Source organism: Heteronotia binoei, chromosome 17 (genome assembly GCF_032191835.1).
Source record: "Heteronotia binoei isolate CCM8104 ecotype False Entrance Well chromosome 17, APGP_CSIRO_Hbin_v1, whole genome shotgun sequence".
NCBI classification, from domain to species: domain Eukaryota; kingdom Metazoa; phylum Chordata; class Lepidosauria; order Squamata; family Gekkonidae; genus Heteronotia; species Heteronotia binoei.
In genome coordinates, this window is record NC_083239.1 from 24,803,364 (window position 1) to 24,820,645 (window position 17,282).

At 45.2% G+C, this 17,282-nt stretch overlaps 3 protein-coding genes across 3 annotated transcripts; 1 reads left to right on the forward strand and 2 right to left on the reverse strand.

Annotated features, from left to right (window-relative positions):
• Positions 1 to 3,610: 3,610 nt before the first annotated feature.
• Positions 3,611 to 6,073, reverse strand: MYCBP (MYC binding protein). The gene is made up of 5 exons (XM_060258623.1): positions 5,732 to 6,073; positions 5,575 to 5,647; positions 5,425 to 5,473; positions 3,905 to 4,037; positions 3,611 to 3,697 (listed from the first exon to the last, which is right to left on the reverse strand). Exons 1-5 carry the CDS (start codon positions 5,744 to 5,746, stop codon positions 3,653 to 3,655), a joined length of 315 nt encoding a protein of 104 aa, XP_060114606.1. The 5' UTR covers positions 5,747 to 6,073; the 3' UTR covers positions 3,611 to 3,652.
• GJA9 (gap junction protein alpha 9) lies at positions 5,993 to 8,097 on the reverse strand. The gene has a single exon (XM_060257632.1). It carries the CDS (start codon positions 7,058 to 7,060, stop codon positions 5,993 to 5,995), a length of 1,068 nt encoding a protein of 355 aa, XP_060113615.1. The 5' UTR covers positions 7,061 to 8,097.
• A 4,876-nt stretch (positions 8,098 to 12,973) lies between these two features.
• LOC132586177 (large ribosomal subunit protein uL22-like) lies at positions 12,974 to 13,629 on the forward strand. Its single transcript, XM_060258157.1, has one exon. It carries the CDS (start codon positions 13,022 to 13,024, stop codon positions 13,574 to 13,576), a length of 555 nt encoding a protein of 184 aa, XP_060114140.1. The 5' UTR covers positions 12,974 to 13,021; the 3' UTR covers positions 13,577 to 13,629.
• The last annotated feature ends 3,653 nt before the right edge of the window (positions 13,630 to 17,282 follow it).

A 17,282-nucleotide genomic window follows, 5' to 3' on the forward strand; every position in this document is an offset into this window, starting at 1 on the left:
AGTTTCCTTCAAGCCAGGAGCTGGGTCTGTTCCTTCTTCCCTCCCCAACCCCCCCCTCTCTGTATTTGCAAATAAAAGTTTTACTCCAGTGGCACTTAAGATGCAAAGTTTCCTTCAAGCCAGGAGCTGGGTCTGTTCCTTCTTCCCTCCCCAACCCCCCCCTCTCTGTATTTGCAAATAAAAGTTTTACTCCAGTGGCACTTAAGATGCAAAGTTTCCTTCAAGCTAGGAGCTGCATCTGTTTCCTTCTCCCCTTCCCCATGTTTCTGTGTTTACAAAGAAGTTTTACTGCAGTGGCACTGAAGTCACAGTTTCTTTCAAGCCAGAAGCCAGATCTTTTCCTTCTCTGCCCCCCCCCCCCCCCGTGTTTGCAAAGAAGTTTTATTGCAGTAGCTGGATCTGTTTCCTTCTTCCCTCCCCCCACCCCTCACGTTTGTGTTCGCAAAACTTCGTTTGAATCCAGTGGTACTTAAAACGAAGAAAGTTTTCTTCAAGGTATGATGTTTCCTGTGCCTTGCCACTCTCTGTATGTTTGCATGTTCTGTTGTGCTCATTATGCTGCAGTTTTCCCAGGTGCAACTGGGTCCTCCCTCTTTCCCTAGCCCGGTTGCCAAGCAGCTGTGTGTGTGCAAAGCAAGCCAGTGAGGTGGACATTAGGCTGAGAGTGTTTGTCCAGATCACGTTCACCCAGCATATTTCGTTTTATAAACTAGGGGGTTTTAATCTAAGCCTCCCAAATGGTAGGCTTACACTGATCATGATACATGGCTGTCTATTATTGTCGGGGGTGAGGCTGCTTCTGCAGCTCAAGGAAGAATTTGCAACATTGAATCTGGAGCAAACTGGATACTATTTCTTACTAGTGTCACTGAAGTGGATTTCCCTCCAGACCTACACTTACAACACTTTCAAGTTGGACTGGAATTCTGAACTGTGAAACAGGACCTAGGGGAATGTGTCTTTATATACACAGTGATTTATGTTGAGTGCTGGATGTGTATGAGTGATGTGTGCAGTGTGTGGAACATATGGTGTGAATTTCCACTTCTGTATTGTATGAATTTTTATGGTAGTTTGCAATCATATTTTGACTATTTGGCTACTATATAGTGTGCAGTTATTTTGTTCTACTTCAGTTGTATCTGTGCATTCCTTACTCCTATGCAATCCCCAGGTGGGGGCAGGGGATCCGACAATTTGGAAGCCCTCCTCCCACTTCAGGGTCATCAGAAAGTGGGGGGGAGGGAAATATCTGCTGAGCACTCCATTATTCCCTATGGCGACTGATCACCATAGGACATAATGGAGAATTGATCTGTGGGTATCTGGGGCTCTGTTTATTCAGGTAGAGGCACCAATTTGCCGCATAGCATCCAATGCTGCTCCTCAAAACATCCTCCAAGTTTCAAAAAGATTGGACTAGGGGGTCCAATTCTATGAGCCCCCAAAGAAGGTGCCCCATCCTTCATTATTTCTAAAAGATGTGCGGTCCCTTTAAATGTGACGGCCAGAACTCCCTTTGGAGTTCAGTTATGCTTGTCTCAACCTTGTTCCTGGCTCCACCCCCAAAGTCCCCAGATATTTCTTGAATTGGACATGGCAACCTTATTTGGACCCTAACAGTACAATCCTAAGAACAGTTACACCCTTCTCAGTCCACTGATTTCAGTGGATTTAAATGACTTAAGGATTGCACTATAAATGGCTGTGGTTTGTTTGCTTTTAAAGCCCTACAATGGCTTTCTCATTTCCCATGAGCATGCTCAGTCTTCACCAGAAAGCATTTCACAAGAATTCTTGTACATATATAGAAACTCTTCTCTTATCCTGAGAAACACTCAGTTATAAATTTCAATAACTGAAGGTGGGAAAGAAAGCAGAGGAAAAATATCACAGGGAAAGGTCTGTCCCAGTTTCTGTAAACTGTTAAGAGTTCAAGGAAGTATCTCCTTACCATCTGTCACGATCCTGGGCCTAGTGAAGCCTATAGGCTCCAGAGAAGCCTGCCTAAAAGTTACTACAGAAAGTCTACATCTCCCAGGATCCCCTCTCATTGGATGGCAAGGTTCTGGAGGAAAACTAGCCCAGAGAGGGGGTGGGACCTGGGAGGAGAGCATAAAAGGGTCAAGCAGGCAGGGAGGTTCTCTCTGGAAAAGGCTGCAGGAGAGGAGGCAGCAGGGGAGATCCCTCACCCAAGGTGGTGAGTTCTGGTATTAGAGGAAGGGAATGTCTAGTTAGTTGCGTCAGGGCTTCTGTTTATTTGCACCCACCTTTACCGTATATATATTTCACTGGTTTTACCCACTTATTATTTGAGTACTGTAAATAAACTGTTGTTATACTGCTTAGGTCCTCGCATCTCCTTGGTCTCAGTTAAGAGGTATTTACTAATAAGGAAGACAAAGGTGGTTGGGTGCTCTGGGCCCTCCCATGCAGACCCTTACCAGAGTGGTGGCAGCCAGTAGAAAGCCTTCGTAGGCCCCTGCTGTGTGACACCATCTTTTTTTCTCTTTAACAGATGCTCATCTGTCCTCTCTATTTCATGGCTCCAATATCATGCATAGCACTTTTAGTTTACAAAGTAATTAAATTGGCACATCTGAGGGATGCCCCCACTGTACATCAGCCTCTATTCTGTTTTTCATGACCTGGGTTAATTTCCCTACTATAAGCAAACTTGATGGCTGTGTCTATCAGGACTTAAGACTCTCATCCCATTTATACTCTCAATTCTTAAAAGGTTACATTTACTACCATTAACTAAGGAAGCATAAGAAATCTGCTATTTATCCAAAAGCAAGATTCAGACCTATTATTGCATTCTAAAATCCTCCCCCACTGCCTATTATTTGCAATCAGTGGGCCCAAGATGGAAGTTTGTCAGTGCACTGTTTGCTTCCACATATCAGCTGTTCCTGAGGCGCTTGAGGAGCCAATGTACTCAAAACATTTTGTTTGCTACACTTAAAGGCAAAGACACTGTAAAAGGATTTTGTTCTAGATGGTTTATTGCCAACTAGAAAAAGCGTCCTGGACACTGGGAAAGGTAGCCCACCAGGAAGCAGTACAATCCTTGAAAACTGTCACCGTTGGGGAATGGTGTAACCAGACTTTTTGCATGTCAGCCTCAAATCTTCCGTAAGAAATGCAGATTACAAATGAATGACTAATGCCACTCCCAACAAGGATGCTAAATTCTAACTAAACCATTCACATTCTTTTTTTGCATTGCTGCAGCAACTTTGAGAGCCAGTTTAAGCTGAAAAGTGGGATAGAAATATAATAGTCATGTGGGAGGTGGTAGATGCATTACAAAAGTCAGGGGGTAGAGGAAGATGCATCACAAAAATTAGCATTATCTTGACAACCTCCAGGACATTTTCCTAAATGTTCCTCAGTAAAAGAATCACTCATTAATCCAATGCTTCATCATATCCAAGCTTCTCCAGCCTTACACAGCGTTATGAACAGAGTACAACAGTCCTCTCCTACTGTAAACTCTACTCCTAAAGTGCCTGTGTTTCAAAACACTTCCTAGGGAGGACAACAATCATCTTGTTCACCATGGAATAAAAAGAGGTTTATCATTAAAAGAGCAATACTACATTAGTTGTGCTTCGAAATGCTTTATTTAAGTCACATGCAAAGGACCTTATTCTCCCCGTTTCTCTTCCTGAGGTGGTTCATACTGATTCAGCTGCAAAGAGGAAAGGGGGCAAAGTCATTTTACAAAAATAAAGAACAACCCCTACAAAGATGCTTTTGGACAGAAATCAGAACTTTTTCTTTCACTGCCTCCCTGACCTGCCCCAACCTAAAATTTGGTTGGAAATCAGGCCAGGTGCACAGAATTGCCCCTCACAGTCTCTCCTGAAAGGAAAGCTGGGGGTGGGGGGAGTATTACCTTTGCCTTAAGCCTCTTGTTCTCTTCCAGTACCGCTTCGTACTTCTCTTTCGCCTCGGCCACTTCCAGCCGCAGGGCCTCGACTTCCGGGTTCTCCGGCGCAGCAGCTGCCCCCAAGTGGTGCTTCAGGAAGCTGGCAGCAAAAGTTAAGGCCAAAACCACAAGAAACCAGGTGGCACTCACATGGTGCATTCACACAACACTAAATACTACGCTTTACATCCAGATTTTTACTGTGTAAGGCCGAGGTCAAACGCACATAAACTGACGAGATGGGCATGGATGAAAGCCAGATGCATGTCGGATTTTATGCGGTTGTCCAAACATCAGCATCTGGCAATGGTCGTTGGCTCATTTGTGTCCCGAACTGCCACGACTGAGACGCAGACTTTTTTTATAGTACATTAAATCCGGAATAAGAATGCTTCCGACGACTCCTGTGTGTACTTTCTATGTTTGAACGCTCCACTGTAGCCGACTCGTTGCAAGCGCACATCCGCTTCCCTGCGAGAGCCCACTCCAAATGATATCATTGCGCCAGCAATTGTTGACTCAGCCTTCCAACCTTCCGAGGTCGGTAAAATATGTACCCAGCTTGCTGGGGGAGTGGGGAAGTATAGATGACTGGGAAAGGCAATGGCAAACCACCCCATAAAAGGTCTGCCATGAAAACTTTGTGAAAGCAGCATCACCCCAGAGTCGAAAATGACTGGTGCTTGCACAGGGGACCTTTCCTAAATGGGGGGGGGGAGGCAGATTTCCCACCTTTGCTGTCTCCCTGCCAGGGGAGGAAGATGACCCACCTTTGCCGTCTCCCCGCCAGGCGGAGAGACAGCAAAGAGAGTTGCCGTACCCCCCCCCATTTAAACACCACAGCGGGGTGCTTAAAGGGGGGGAGAAAGATCACCCACCTTTTCTGTCTCCCTGCCAGGCAGAGAGACAGCAAAGAGAGCTGCCATGCTCCCCCCCCCCCATTTAAACACCACGGTGGGGTGTTTAAATGGAGGGGGGAGGAAGATCACCCACCTTTGCTGTCTCCCTGCCAGACAGAGAGACAGCAAAGAGAGTTGCCGTGCTCCCCCACCCATTTAAACACCACGGTGGGGTGTTTAAATGGGGTGGGGAGGAAGATCTCCCATCTTTGCTGCCCACCTTTTCTGGCACCTTTTAAAAAAAAAGCCATGCAAAATATCCCACGTACTGCGCTTGCGCAGGTGTGGAATGCCATCTCAAAAAATGAGGTCCGGTTGAGACCTCTGATCAACCAGCGACGGGACCAACACTGCTTAGAACTGAAGGATGGAGAATGTCTGATGAGGAAATTCATTGTAAAAAAACTGCAGGGTATAATAGTGACGGGTTAGGGATGGATTTAATGGTGAGTGTGACCTCGGCCTAAGAATAGCAAAAAAAAATCCGTATGAAAAACGCATTATTTAGTGTAGTGTGGATGCACCAACAGCTGCCCAGCCCGCTCCCGTGCGGGAAGCAGAAATGCAAGACGAGCAAGCAAAGGATACTCGAGGGCGCAGTTGGGCTTCTCGGGTTCTTCGTACAGGGCGACCAAGACTAAGAAGCGAGGGGAGTGGGGCGAGTTAGCGAGCGGGCAAGTCAAGGTGTTCCCCTCAGCGCGCCTCCCTTCCCTTCCCACCCGGCAGGTGCCTGCCTACCTTTGGTGAGCGTGTCCATCACCCCCGACTTTTCCAAGTAGCGCCGGAACTGTTCCCGCTTGGAGTCGGCGGCCTGCGGAGAGGAAACGGGAAAGAAGTGAGGGGCGGGGGCGGGGGAGCATGCAATCCAACCCCGGTCCCAATTCGGGCAACGAACCTTGCTGTTCGCCATTGGCGCTTCCCTATCGGCGGCCTCGACTGCGCCTGTGCCGGAAAGATGGCTGCGCCGCTGGGGCTTTTTTGAAGGCGACACGGCGTTCCCCCGTCGCCACGGTGACTGCAGCGAGGGAGGGGCTGCCGCTCCGCAGGGAGAGCCCGGCGCGCTCCTTGCGCCTGCGCAGAAGGGGAGATAGGCCTCGCCGCTCGCTGGAGGAGGTAGCCTGAGGGCGGTTTCCGTCAGCCCTCGCGCGACGGTTCCTCAGATGCAGAGGTCTGGAGCGGCGCGCTTGCTGCTGGCGGCCGGTGGAGTGTGGGGCGGCCTGCTCTGCTCTTCCTTGGCTCCCTGAAGCGCCGCCTCGTTGTTGTTGGAGCTGCTGCTGTTCTGAGGAGGCGGCGATGCAGGCCCCCGGTGCTCTTGGCGGTCCTCTGAATGGCAGAGCGCCGCCAGCTCCGTTTGGTTTCCCAGGAGCCAGCTGAATCCGCTCGGGGCGGAAGGCAGGGGCCTCTGCGGCGCCCCGGCACGTAGTTGCAGCTCCGCGCCATTTCTGGCAGCGGCGGTGTGAGCCTCGTCCGCCTCGTCTTTCTTTTTGTCCTGGCCGCAGATTCCCTTTCGAGTCTTCTTGAAGACGAGGTGCAGGAGCTCCAGGATGTTCAAACACAAGGAAACGGTTGCTATGGCTTGCATAAAAACAAGGAAGACGGTCTTTTCCGTCGGTCTGGAGACAAAGCACTCCACAGTGTTTGGGCAAGGAGCTGTTTGACATTTATACAGAGGGTCTAGCTGAAATCCATACAAAAGGTATTGGCCAATCATAAATCCAGTTTCAAGAATAGATCTAATAACGATATGGATCACGTAAGTACAGAGCAGTGAGCCCCGGAGGGGTGCCTTGTTGAGCTTCCTTTGCTCCAGTTGCCGGAGTTCCCTCTCTATTTTTTTACGATCCTCAATCATTTCAAATTCAGCTCCCTCCAGTTCAGCCCTCAGCTTTGCTTTTTTCTTTTGCCGTTCTTTTTCTAATGTCCTTAGTCTGTATAAGGCATGGCCCATGTACACCAAGGAAGGTGAGGATACAAAGATGACTTGCAAAACCCAGTATCTTATTAGAGAAATGGGGAAGGCATGATCATAACACACATTTCTGCATCCAGGTTGCTGTGTGTTGCAAATGAATTCAGTCTGCTCATCATTCCAGACATCTTCGGCTGCCACACCAAGAACGAGCATCCGGAATATGAAGAGGATGGTTAGCCAGACCTTGCCAATGGTGGTGGAGTGAATATGGACTTCTTCTAAAATTCCTCCCAGGAAACTCCAGTCTCCCATGGCTACTTTGCCATTCTAGCCATGTTGAGGCAGAGGGAACAAAAGAGATGGTTATGTGGCTAAATAAACTGTACATGGCGCAAGAAGGAGAAACTTCAGAACAATATGACTAGCTCAGAATAACTCTGCTGACTAGAAGCTTGGTATGCTTCTAGCATTCAAACACAAAGTATATTTTAAAGGTATTTTTCAAGTGTTGCCTCAAGCTAGGCCTTTTGTTCTCCAGCCTTGCTTCCATTGCCTCAAGGAAAGCATGGACTAAAGTCACTGCTAAGAGAAAAAGTTTCTTCTGTACAATACTAACATGTAGGGTTAGAGGTTGACCATGCATAACATGCATTGCTTAGCTTGATCTGTGACTTTTTGCCATAAAAGTGCTATTCCCCAGCTGTACCAGAAACAGGTCAGCAGTGTTGGGAGAAGAAAGATACTTTTCCCATCTGAATGGTCCTTGTGAAAGCAATGGTTTACTTTTTTCCATTTCTGTACTAGTGGAAGTAAAGAGCTCCTCTTGGGGGCAGCACTAAGATACACAGCATCCCTTGACACTGTGGCCTGCATTATGTGCAGGGGATCATGTTTCTGCCTTTCAGTGATCCTGATTCTAGTTACTTTCTTATGTACATTGGCTACCCCATTTTTGACTAGTTCCTGTGGGAGAAAGTATACTGGCTGGAACAAAGTTTGCACCAGAAACTTGTAGTACCTTGTAATTATCCCCATATTGTAGTATCTCCATTGTGAAACTTTGCATGCAGGAGGATCTGGAGGGGAAAGGTTTAAAAGAATTCTCTAACTCAGGTACCTTTGGCAGTTGGCCCCACCCTCTCATTGGTTAGATGTTGAGCCTCTTTGGCTGTTAATTGCCTTCTTTTTTATCTTATACAGGATCTCTCATGTCCATTCTCTTACATGGGCTTGGGGCTGTAGCAAGTTAGCCTTTTTGAAGTTAATATGTTCGCAAAAAATTAAATGTACCTTTATGGATATGTCATGTAAGATGTGTTCCTATTTTTGTAACTAAAATTTTCTTTCTCGTATTACCATTGAAGTCAGATCATCTTTGTAATTTGTTTGAATAATATTTTCCCTTAACTGGGAAATGTGAAGGACTGGGGATACTGCACAAAGCTTCTGTGTTTACAAGTCAAATGATTTTTTTTAACATCTAACCCAGTAGGTTATGAGCCCAGAGGTTATCAGAAGCTAATGTTTTAAAATGATTTAAAGTTTTTGCATAGCGGATCCCCTTGTTCTTTTTGATTTAGAAATTCTCCATTGTCTTTCTCCACATTGCTGTGATAAAGATGGCTGAATCAAGCTAATATTTGGAGACCTCAAAACTTACTGCGCAGGGTGTCATGGTGCCTTGGGCCAGTTCTGAAGGTAAAAGTCCCCTGTGCAAGCACCAGTTGTTTCTGACACTTGGGTGACGTCGCATCATGTTTTCACAACAGACTTTTTACAGGGTGGTTTGCCGTTGCCTTCCCAGTCATCTACACTTTACCCCCAGCAAACTGGGTACTCATTTTACCAAACTCAGAAGGACGGAAGGCTGAGTCAACCTTGAACTGGCTACCTGAACCCAGCTTCTGCCAGGATCGAACTCTACAAGCAATTTTTCTTAGACACACAGAAACAGCACACAAGCTATAAACAGGTGATTTTAAAAATCAAAAGCATAATGGTCCTAATGCAGCATACAAGGAAAAGGGTTTTTTTTAACTAATTGACCTGAAAAGCCTTATTTATGATTATGCTGAATGAAAAGATAATAAGTGGCTAATTTATATTTATTTATATTGGGATTTAATTGGCAGTGGAGCATCTAGTCACAGCACACACTGCAAGGATTTCTTTGATGAACTTAATGAAAGTGAAAGAAATAAAAATTGCTAATGGTCAATGCATACAAATTCAAGGCATAGGTACTGGCACTTTATGTTGTAGTATGACTCACAAAAATTTCCTAATGAATACGGAGATGTCCTGTGCATACTTGAAGCTCTAATTTATTGAGTGTGTCTATATTAGACAACAAATGCTTTGACATATGTTGTATATGCACAAGGTAACCTAAAGGGAAAAGTGTATGAATTGCGGCTTTGCAGGTGAAAAGGTACACCTGTCACACGAAAGGATAGACTTAAGAGAGCCCGGATCTGGCAAGGTACCTAGGACATAGTAAATCCAAAGGTAATCCTAGACTTTCAGAACAAGAACCTTGCCAAAGGCATTAACGTAGAGCCATGTGACATCAATAACATAAGCAAATGTACATGTTGTACAAGAGCAAAAGGAGTTAGATCTTCATTTCCACTGAGAATCATAGTAGTTAGCCATTAGAATTAATTCATAGTGATGTCTTTGGACCAGTACACATAGCATCAAATGGTGGAAATAGGTAACTTTCAATCTTTTTGGATGATTTCTCAAGGTACTCAGTTGCATATTTGATAAGGTAGTTCATAAATTCCTCAAGAGATACGTTGCTGTGGTTTGTGACAAGTTTGGAGGAAAGTCTCAAATGCTACAGCTGGATAATGGTGGTGAGTTTATATCACATCACACACAAACCTTGGCAGAGGAAGGCACCTTGCACAGGAGGATGGTGAGTTTTACACCGGAGCAGAATGGCACCGCTGAAAAAAAATTGAGATCTTAACTGGAGATGAGCAAATGTATGTTCATGGATGTAGGCCTACCCAATAAATGGTGGGACAAAGCAATCCTGACTGCAAACTATCTCCAGAACAAACTGCCCCAAAGAAACTGCACATACACCTTACCAAATATGGAATGGCAAGGTCTCATTAGAGTATTTGGCAGCAAGGGCTTCATGTTTGAACCCAGAGAAAATACTAGATTCCAGAACCAGAGAAAAAGTTTTTGTAGGATATGATTCTGGAATTAAGGATTATAGAGTGCTGGACCCAGAAACAGGTGAAGTCTATGTCAGACATGTGATTCACTTTGACAAAAGCAGAGCCAGTAGAGAAGAAACTGCATCATGTGACTCAGAAAAGGCAGATGACCAGTACCAGCTCTTGAACCAGCATGCGATGATGAAACATCAGAACAAGATACTTAGGCAGATTCCAAAATAATTGTGTCACTCAGAGCCGTACAACACAGGAAGAAGCAAGTGGGAATGAGAAGACAGCTAGACTGATAGCAGATGAAAATCCAGGACCATACCTCCAATGTTCATCACAACTAAACAAAGCTGTACCAGTCTTGACTTATCTCACAAGGTTGGTGTTACTGTCTGAACCTTCAATCTGGAAGGAAGTAGAATAGATGCCAGCAATCAAAGCCAGTAGGTGGAAGAAGGCAGCACAAGAGGAAATTGATGCTCTACACAAAAATAAAATGTGGACTTTGACAAAGCTACCACCAGGAAAGAATCTTGTTGGGTGTAAGTGGGTGTTTCAGGTCAAACAGAAATGTGGAGCATCACAAAGCAAGATTAGTTGCTAAAGGCTTTTCACAAAAATGTGGTCAAGGCTAGGGATGGGCACAGACTAAATTATGAACTGAAATTCATCACAAACCAGGCCCAGTTTGTGGTTCACAAACCTCAGTTCATGCCCTCCACCCCTACAGACTGTCCAGGTGCCTTTGGGAGACTCATGTGGTTCATGTCAGTAATTGTGCTGGTGCCTATGGCAGGACTTGGAGAAGGCATTTAAATAGACAGCAGTGGCCTGACTTGGCGAGTGAACTTGCCATTCAATGGTTTTTGCAAGTTGCACCACATCAGAAACTTCAAACCGATTCATTACATGGAAAGGTTAGTAGGTTTGTGGTTCATGAGACCCCACAAACTTAAATTTTCCCAGTCTGTGCCCATCCCTAGTCAGGACTTTGGTTAAACTTTTGCACCGCTGGAGAAACAGTACAATTGGATTAGTTTTGAGCATAGTAGCGTCCAAGAAAATGCAGGTCAAAGATCTAGATGTGAAGACAGCACTTCTTCATGGGGAGGTTCAGGAAGGTCTGTACATGGACCAGGCAGAAGGTTTTATAGACCCCCAAACCAAATTTAGTCTGCAAACTGCAGAAGGGGCTGTATGAACTAGAACAGACAGCATGTGCCTGGAATAAAAAATTACACAGAATGTTCATAGCGTAAGGCTTCGATCAAGGAGAAGTGAATTCATGTCTGTAGACTAAGCACAAAATCATACTTTTATTCTTGTGTGTTGATTACTTGATTCTGGGTTATGACAGGCAAATTGACTATAACAGTGTGGTAAAGTGCTTAAGCAGAAAATTAGAAATTAAGGCACCAGGAGATATTTCTTACTACCTGGGCACACAAATTGAAAGGGAGGAAGATTATTCATTGATCCTAAACCAGAGACAGAAAATAATTGAACTCTTGCAGATCTTAGGTCTAGAAAATGCCAACACCTATGGGAAATTGGGGGCAAGAGGATGAGACTAGCAGTGAACATATGGCGGATGTGTGGTTTGAGCCAGGGGGCCTTTGAGTTCACAGTTCAGCTCTGGGTCGTCACATTGCATTGGCTGCTCTCTGTCTGTTCCAGGATGTAGTAAAATGCTTCTATTAAAAGCATTCCCTAACAGCCCAGACTAGCCCAATCTCATCACATCTCAGAAGAAGGGTCAGCCAGGCCTTGGATTCAGCAGGAGCTCACAGGAGCACAGCTCCTGAACCTTTCTGAGGGTTCCCCCTCCTCCTTCCCACCTTGTCCATTGAATAGTAGGTGCAGCTGCATAACAATCCCTGGATGAGCTCCACCACCTATTTTTCTACAAAATGACCCCTGGGTCAGCCCTGTTTAATACTTGGATGGAATACCACCAAGGAAGACCAGGGATGCTGTGCTGAGGAAGGCAATGGCAAACCACCTCTGTTTGCCTTGAAAACCCCTTGGTCCTGTAGCTACCATGAGTCAGTTGTGACTTGATAACATACAATTATTATAACTATGCTTGGTACATAGGCAGTGGACAAACTGCTCCCTCTTCCACAATACCATCATGTCACCTTTTTTCTATATTCAGAAGCCTAATATGCTTTAACCTTGCCTCACAAATACAGGCAATCTAATCCCATCAGAATTTGGTATGCCCTTTACTGCTGAAGCATTAGATATGGAATTTCATCAATACAACTAATTTGCAAAGAGAACTCAGCTACCACAGTGAACCCATTTCAGTTGCTTCTCTTACTTTAATAACATACATTCTGACTATATTGTTTATTTAATAGTGTAAGAGTCATGCAACAGTGACACATACCTTCTTGCAGGAAAAGAAATCCTATAAGAGCCCCATGGGATCCAGCAGCAGGCTCTTCCTCCTATCCAGCAGGCTTCACAGAACAGCAAGGAAAGAACTTCCCCTAACAGCAGGGGCGTTCAATGGAATGCAAGCACAAAAATCAATATGCCATTCTATTTGTAGCTGCAGCTTGTTTTCAGAATTTTATTATGAGCCAAACCACAACAAAAACAACAAAACTGAAGAGACTAGCCAATTCTTCTGTACTTACTCAGCATGCTAAATCTTTGTTTGTAATCTTCCAGCCTTCCTTTCAGTTCATTATTTACACACAAATATTATGGACATTTCTCCATATTTTCACTGGGATTGGAGATGGAGAATTTCCTCAGAACCAGGTTTAGAAAAGCTACCATTTTTCAAATCTTACTTTGGACTAAGAGACATCGAAGTGCATATCTCCCATTCTGTCTCTAAAGAAGTCTCCTTGTCTATTCATCTCAATCATAGCTATTTGTTATTGTTTCTACTCCAGAGACAAATGTGGTAAAATCCCCCGTCACAGTCTCGTAGTATGGTGTGGCAGAACATGCCTGCTTTGGCCTTCAGGCCCCATTTCTGCCCTGCCCTCCTGGGTTTTTCACAACTCCTAAAGAGGCTTTTCTGCTTTTCCTGGTGGTAGTGAACGTCTTCGGATAATACCTGAAAATGGTCCGCTACTCGCTTGATCCAGAAAACCCCACAAAATCATGCAAGTCAAGGGGCTCCAATCTTCGAGTCCACTTTAAGAATACACGTGAGACAGCCCAAGCTATCAAGGGTATGCACATTTGGAAGGCCACCAAGTACTTAAAAGACGTGACGCTGAAGAAACAGTGTGTGCCCTTTCGCCGCTACAATGGTGGGGTTGGCAGATGTGCTCAGGCCAAGCAGTGGGGCTGGACGCAGGGGCGTTGGCCGAAGAAGAGCGCGGAGTTCCTCCTGCACATGCTCAAGAATGCTGAGAGCAATGCTGAGTTGAAGGGTCTGGATGTGGATTCTCTGGTAATTGAGCACATTCAGGTCAACAAAGCTCCTAAAATGCGCAGGCGAACCTACAGGGCTCACGGTCGCATCAACCCCTATATGAGTTCCCCCTGCCACATTGAGATGATCCTCACAGAGAAGGAGCAGATTGTCCCCAAGCCAGAAGAAGTAGTTGCTCAGAAGAAGAAGATATCCCAAAAGAAACTGAAGAAGCAGAAACTTATGGCTCGTGAATGAACACTGTTCTTTTAACAAATAAAAATAAAACACAAGGCAACAATTAAAAAAAAGAGGCTTTTCTTTCACTCTTGGGTAGCTCACCACCACCACCTGACCCTAGTACAGAATTGTCCACTGGGAGGGTCAGGACCCCAGCTTCCCTTCCAAGTTCTGAGGCCTTGCCTTGGTGTATCCTGCTGCCAAGCACCTGGTCACCATGGGGACAGTTTACTGCCTTGCACAACCCTGGAAGAATGGCCATGCCAATTGCCTGCCTTCCCCCAGTGCTCCTTTTTAAATAGTGTATATGAGATGGTGGAAGTCTATGTTGTAAAAAGAACCACTACCAGTATCAAAAGTTATAAAGTATTTATTAACAAGAAAATGATTACAAACAAGGAATTCCAAAATAACAGTAAAACACAAATCCTCTGTCCCTTCTTTTATACATGCCCTATTAGATGTCAAAATAGGACAGGTCCCTTTTGCTTAGGATGTTATAAATCCCTATACAGTGATCATTACCTTGAAGCTTGCTCTAGCTCTTGAGGCAAGCATGTGGTCAATAGTTGCCAGTGGAGAGGTCTGTGTGTATTCATGGATACAGCACCTAAGCAAAAAGAGCTCCTTCTTACTGCAAGGACTTTTTATCATATCTTTTTCTCCACCCGCTGACCAGGTCACACCAAGTCAAAGAAGCGTTTCCTGGGCTTCTTCCTGGAAATTATTCCTGGATCTATTCTAGCCTGAAGTCTTCCATATCGCTATTCCTTGCTAGGAGAAGGGGAAGAAACTAACCCACCCATTTTCGCTTCTGCTAGATCTATTAGCATTTGTATGAAGGTGAGCTGAGGTAATCTGGGAAGCAATTGAACTGTCCCTCCTCCTGCTGCCTGTTCTCTGCCTGGAGACAAAAAAAAAGTGAAATAAAATCCACAGTGGAGGTTTGGCTCAGTTTGAAAAAGATGCATTTCTTCAAAAATGGTTTGTAATATGATGGTGAGACTTGGAAAAGGATTTAAAAACGTGATTGGGACCCGGGGGGAGATGTTCCAGTAGAACAGTTGGGTTAGGACAATGCCTTCAGTACTTTGAGAGTCAGTTTGCTGTGGTGGTGAAATGTGTGGAGTCTTATCTGGAAGAACCAGGTTTGATTCCCCACTCCTCCACATACACCTGCTGATGACATCTTGGATCAGCCATAGGTTCTCTCAGGGCTATTCTGCTCAAGAGCAGTTCTGGAAGAGTTTTCTCATCCCCACCTCACAGGGTGTCTGTTGTGGGGAGGGGAAGGGAAAGTTTCCTTATCACTACCCTTCCAGGAAGCCCCAGCAAACAATGGGCACATCCACAAACCAATTGCCCTTTCATCACACCCCCTCCAGCCTAGAAATAGCAGCTCTCCAGCAGCCCTGGCCTCACTCAATGCACAGCAGCCAAGAAGGTCTGAGCGCCTGCTCCGGCTGCAACGCCACTGAGGATGTTCTCCGCAGCTGAGAACGAAACATCTGGAAGGAAAACTTTCTCCAGTAGAACACGGCACTTGATCCCGAAAGATTCTACAAACCCCAATTAGGAATGTTTTTACTGAGTTTAAAAATCCTGAGAAATCTCGCGTTAAATGGGGATAGTCATATTTTCAGGGGGTAGCTATGTTGGTCTGCAGTAGAACAGTTAGATTTGAGTCCAGTAGCCCCTTAGAGACCAACAAGAGTGTCAGGGTATAAGCTTTGACAGGTAGGAATGGAGATCTCTAAGTCTTTACAAGTACCACAGTCCAAGTTCTGTTCACACCCTGAGTTTGATCCTGGCAGAAGCTGGGTTTAGGTAGCTGGCTCAAGGTTGACTCAGCCTTCCATCCTTCTGAGGTTGGTAAAATGAGTACTCAGCTTGCTGGGGGTAAAGTGTAGATGACTGGGGAAGGCAATGGCAAACCACCCCTTAAAAAGTCTGTGAAAATGTTGTGATGCGACATCACCCGAGTCAGAAACAACTGGTGCTTGCACAGGGGACTACCTTTATCTTCAGAACAGGCCCTAGGGTGCATAGCGCCCTAGGCAGACTCAGGGCCCACTGTCCCCCATCACAAAACATTGTGATGTGATGTCACCCCTTGCATCAGTAATGATTGGGTGCTTTACCTTTTGAAAGATGGGAGCGGCATTGTAAAGAAGGAATTTTTGATATTGTGATCAGCAGAGGGGGAAAGCTCTGGGGCAGAAAATTAGCATCTCTAGTCATGTTATAACTAGTAAACCACAGCTTGAATCACCTTGGCAGGGGCATTTTTGTATGCCACCATCCCCAACATGAACAGTACAAAGAAATGCATGCTCTGAAAGTGAGTCGCAAATCAATCGGTCATGTCCCATTTCATAGTTAAATGAAACCTGAGGCCAGTGTAATTAAATCAGCTGTACAAGCAGCGGTGCCTGCTTTCCCATAGGCATGGCAGTAAATGATTTCTGTTTCAGTGGGATTTTACTACTGCCTGAAAGCATTCAATGGCCAGTTAAAATCTCTCTCTTCTCTACCCCCCATCCTACCCCATTAGTATTTGAAGGAGCTGGATTAGTTTATCAATACATTCACCCTTTGCCAAAACATTTGATTGTATCTTGATATCATTACAGGAAAATCAGTATCAGAAATCTTCAGCTTTTAAAAAGAATTCATTAACCCGTTAATAGTTATTTAACTATTAACTATTTAGCATCAGGATGAGGTGGAGATATCAGAGCAGGGAACCATGCAAACTTGCTGGATATCTACAAGGCCACTACACCTCTTAGGCTCACTGTCCAGTCATGTGGTCTCCCCAACCACACAAACCTAACGGCACAATGGAAAAAGAAATATAGTACTGATTAGGTTTAGTGTTGCATGTGTTATAAATTGTCCTTTAACTGATTTATATTTTTTTCCAGTATTATGGAGGTTGGGAGAAGTGGTTGAATATTCTAAACTCTATTTTGAATTCTTGAAGTTTCTTTTATTCACTTCATTTCATATAGAGTGCCCTCTGCAGTTGTTCTAAGATTAATGGTTTCAAGGGTAACACTCACGCCAGTGAGTCATAATTAACAAAGGGAAGTGGGGATGTAATTGAGTGAGAGAATCCAGAGTGATCCCAGTGGCAGAGCAGTTTGTTGATACTGAGGAACTTAATGAATCTGGGATACAGCCCTTTAGGTAGACAGAGTGCAGGTATAGGCTTCACTGGTGGCGGGGGAAGGAATCATGGAAAAAACTGCGTGCCAGCAGACTATTACTATGTTTTAGAATTTCCTAAATACCAAAGAGCTTTCACCTTGGTCCGCTTTAATGGTTTACCTGAAAGGGAGATACACACTTACTCTCAACATGTTTGCCTCCATCAACTGGACATGGCTGAAACAGCCAACCATGCGTCATTATATTTGGTCTCTATGGGTGGTTACAGACAGCTGGGCTCAGGGCATCATCAAGCTGTCCCAAAGAGAACTGGCCAGAAAAGGAGCAGACTGGAAGCCTCGAGACAGCCCATAGCCTGCCCCTGGAACAGGGACAGGCTGCGTGCACCCTGGAGGAGCTTCCAAAGTGCTTGTGCGCCTCTTGGGCACTCCCCATGACTTCCAGCCTGCCAGGAAGCACCTCAAAGCCACCTCTGAAATTAGGCACCACTTTGTAAGTGGTGTCTTCGATGCGACTCTGGGCGGGCTGTGGTCGGGACAGGCTTAAAATG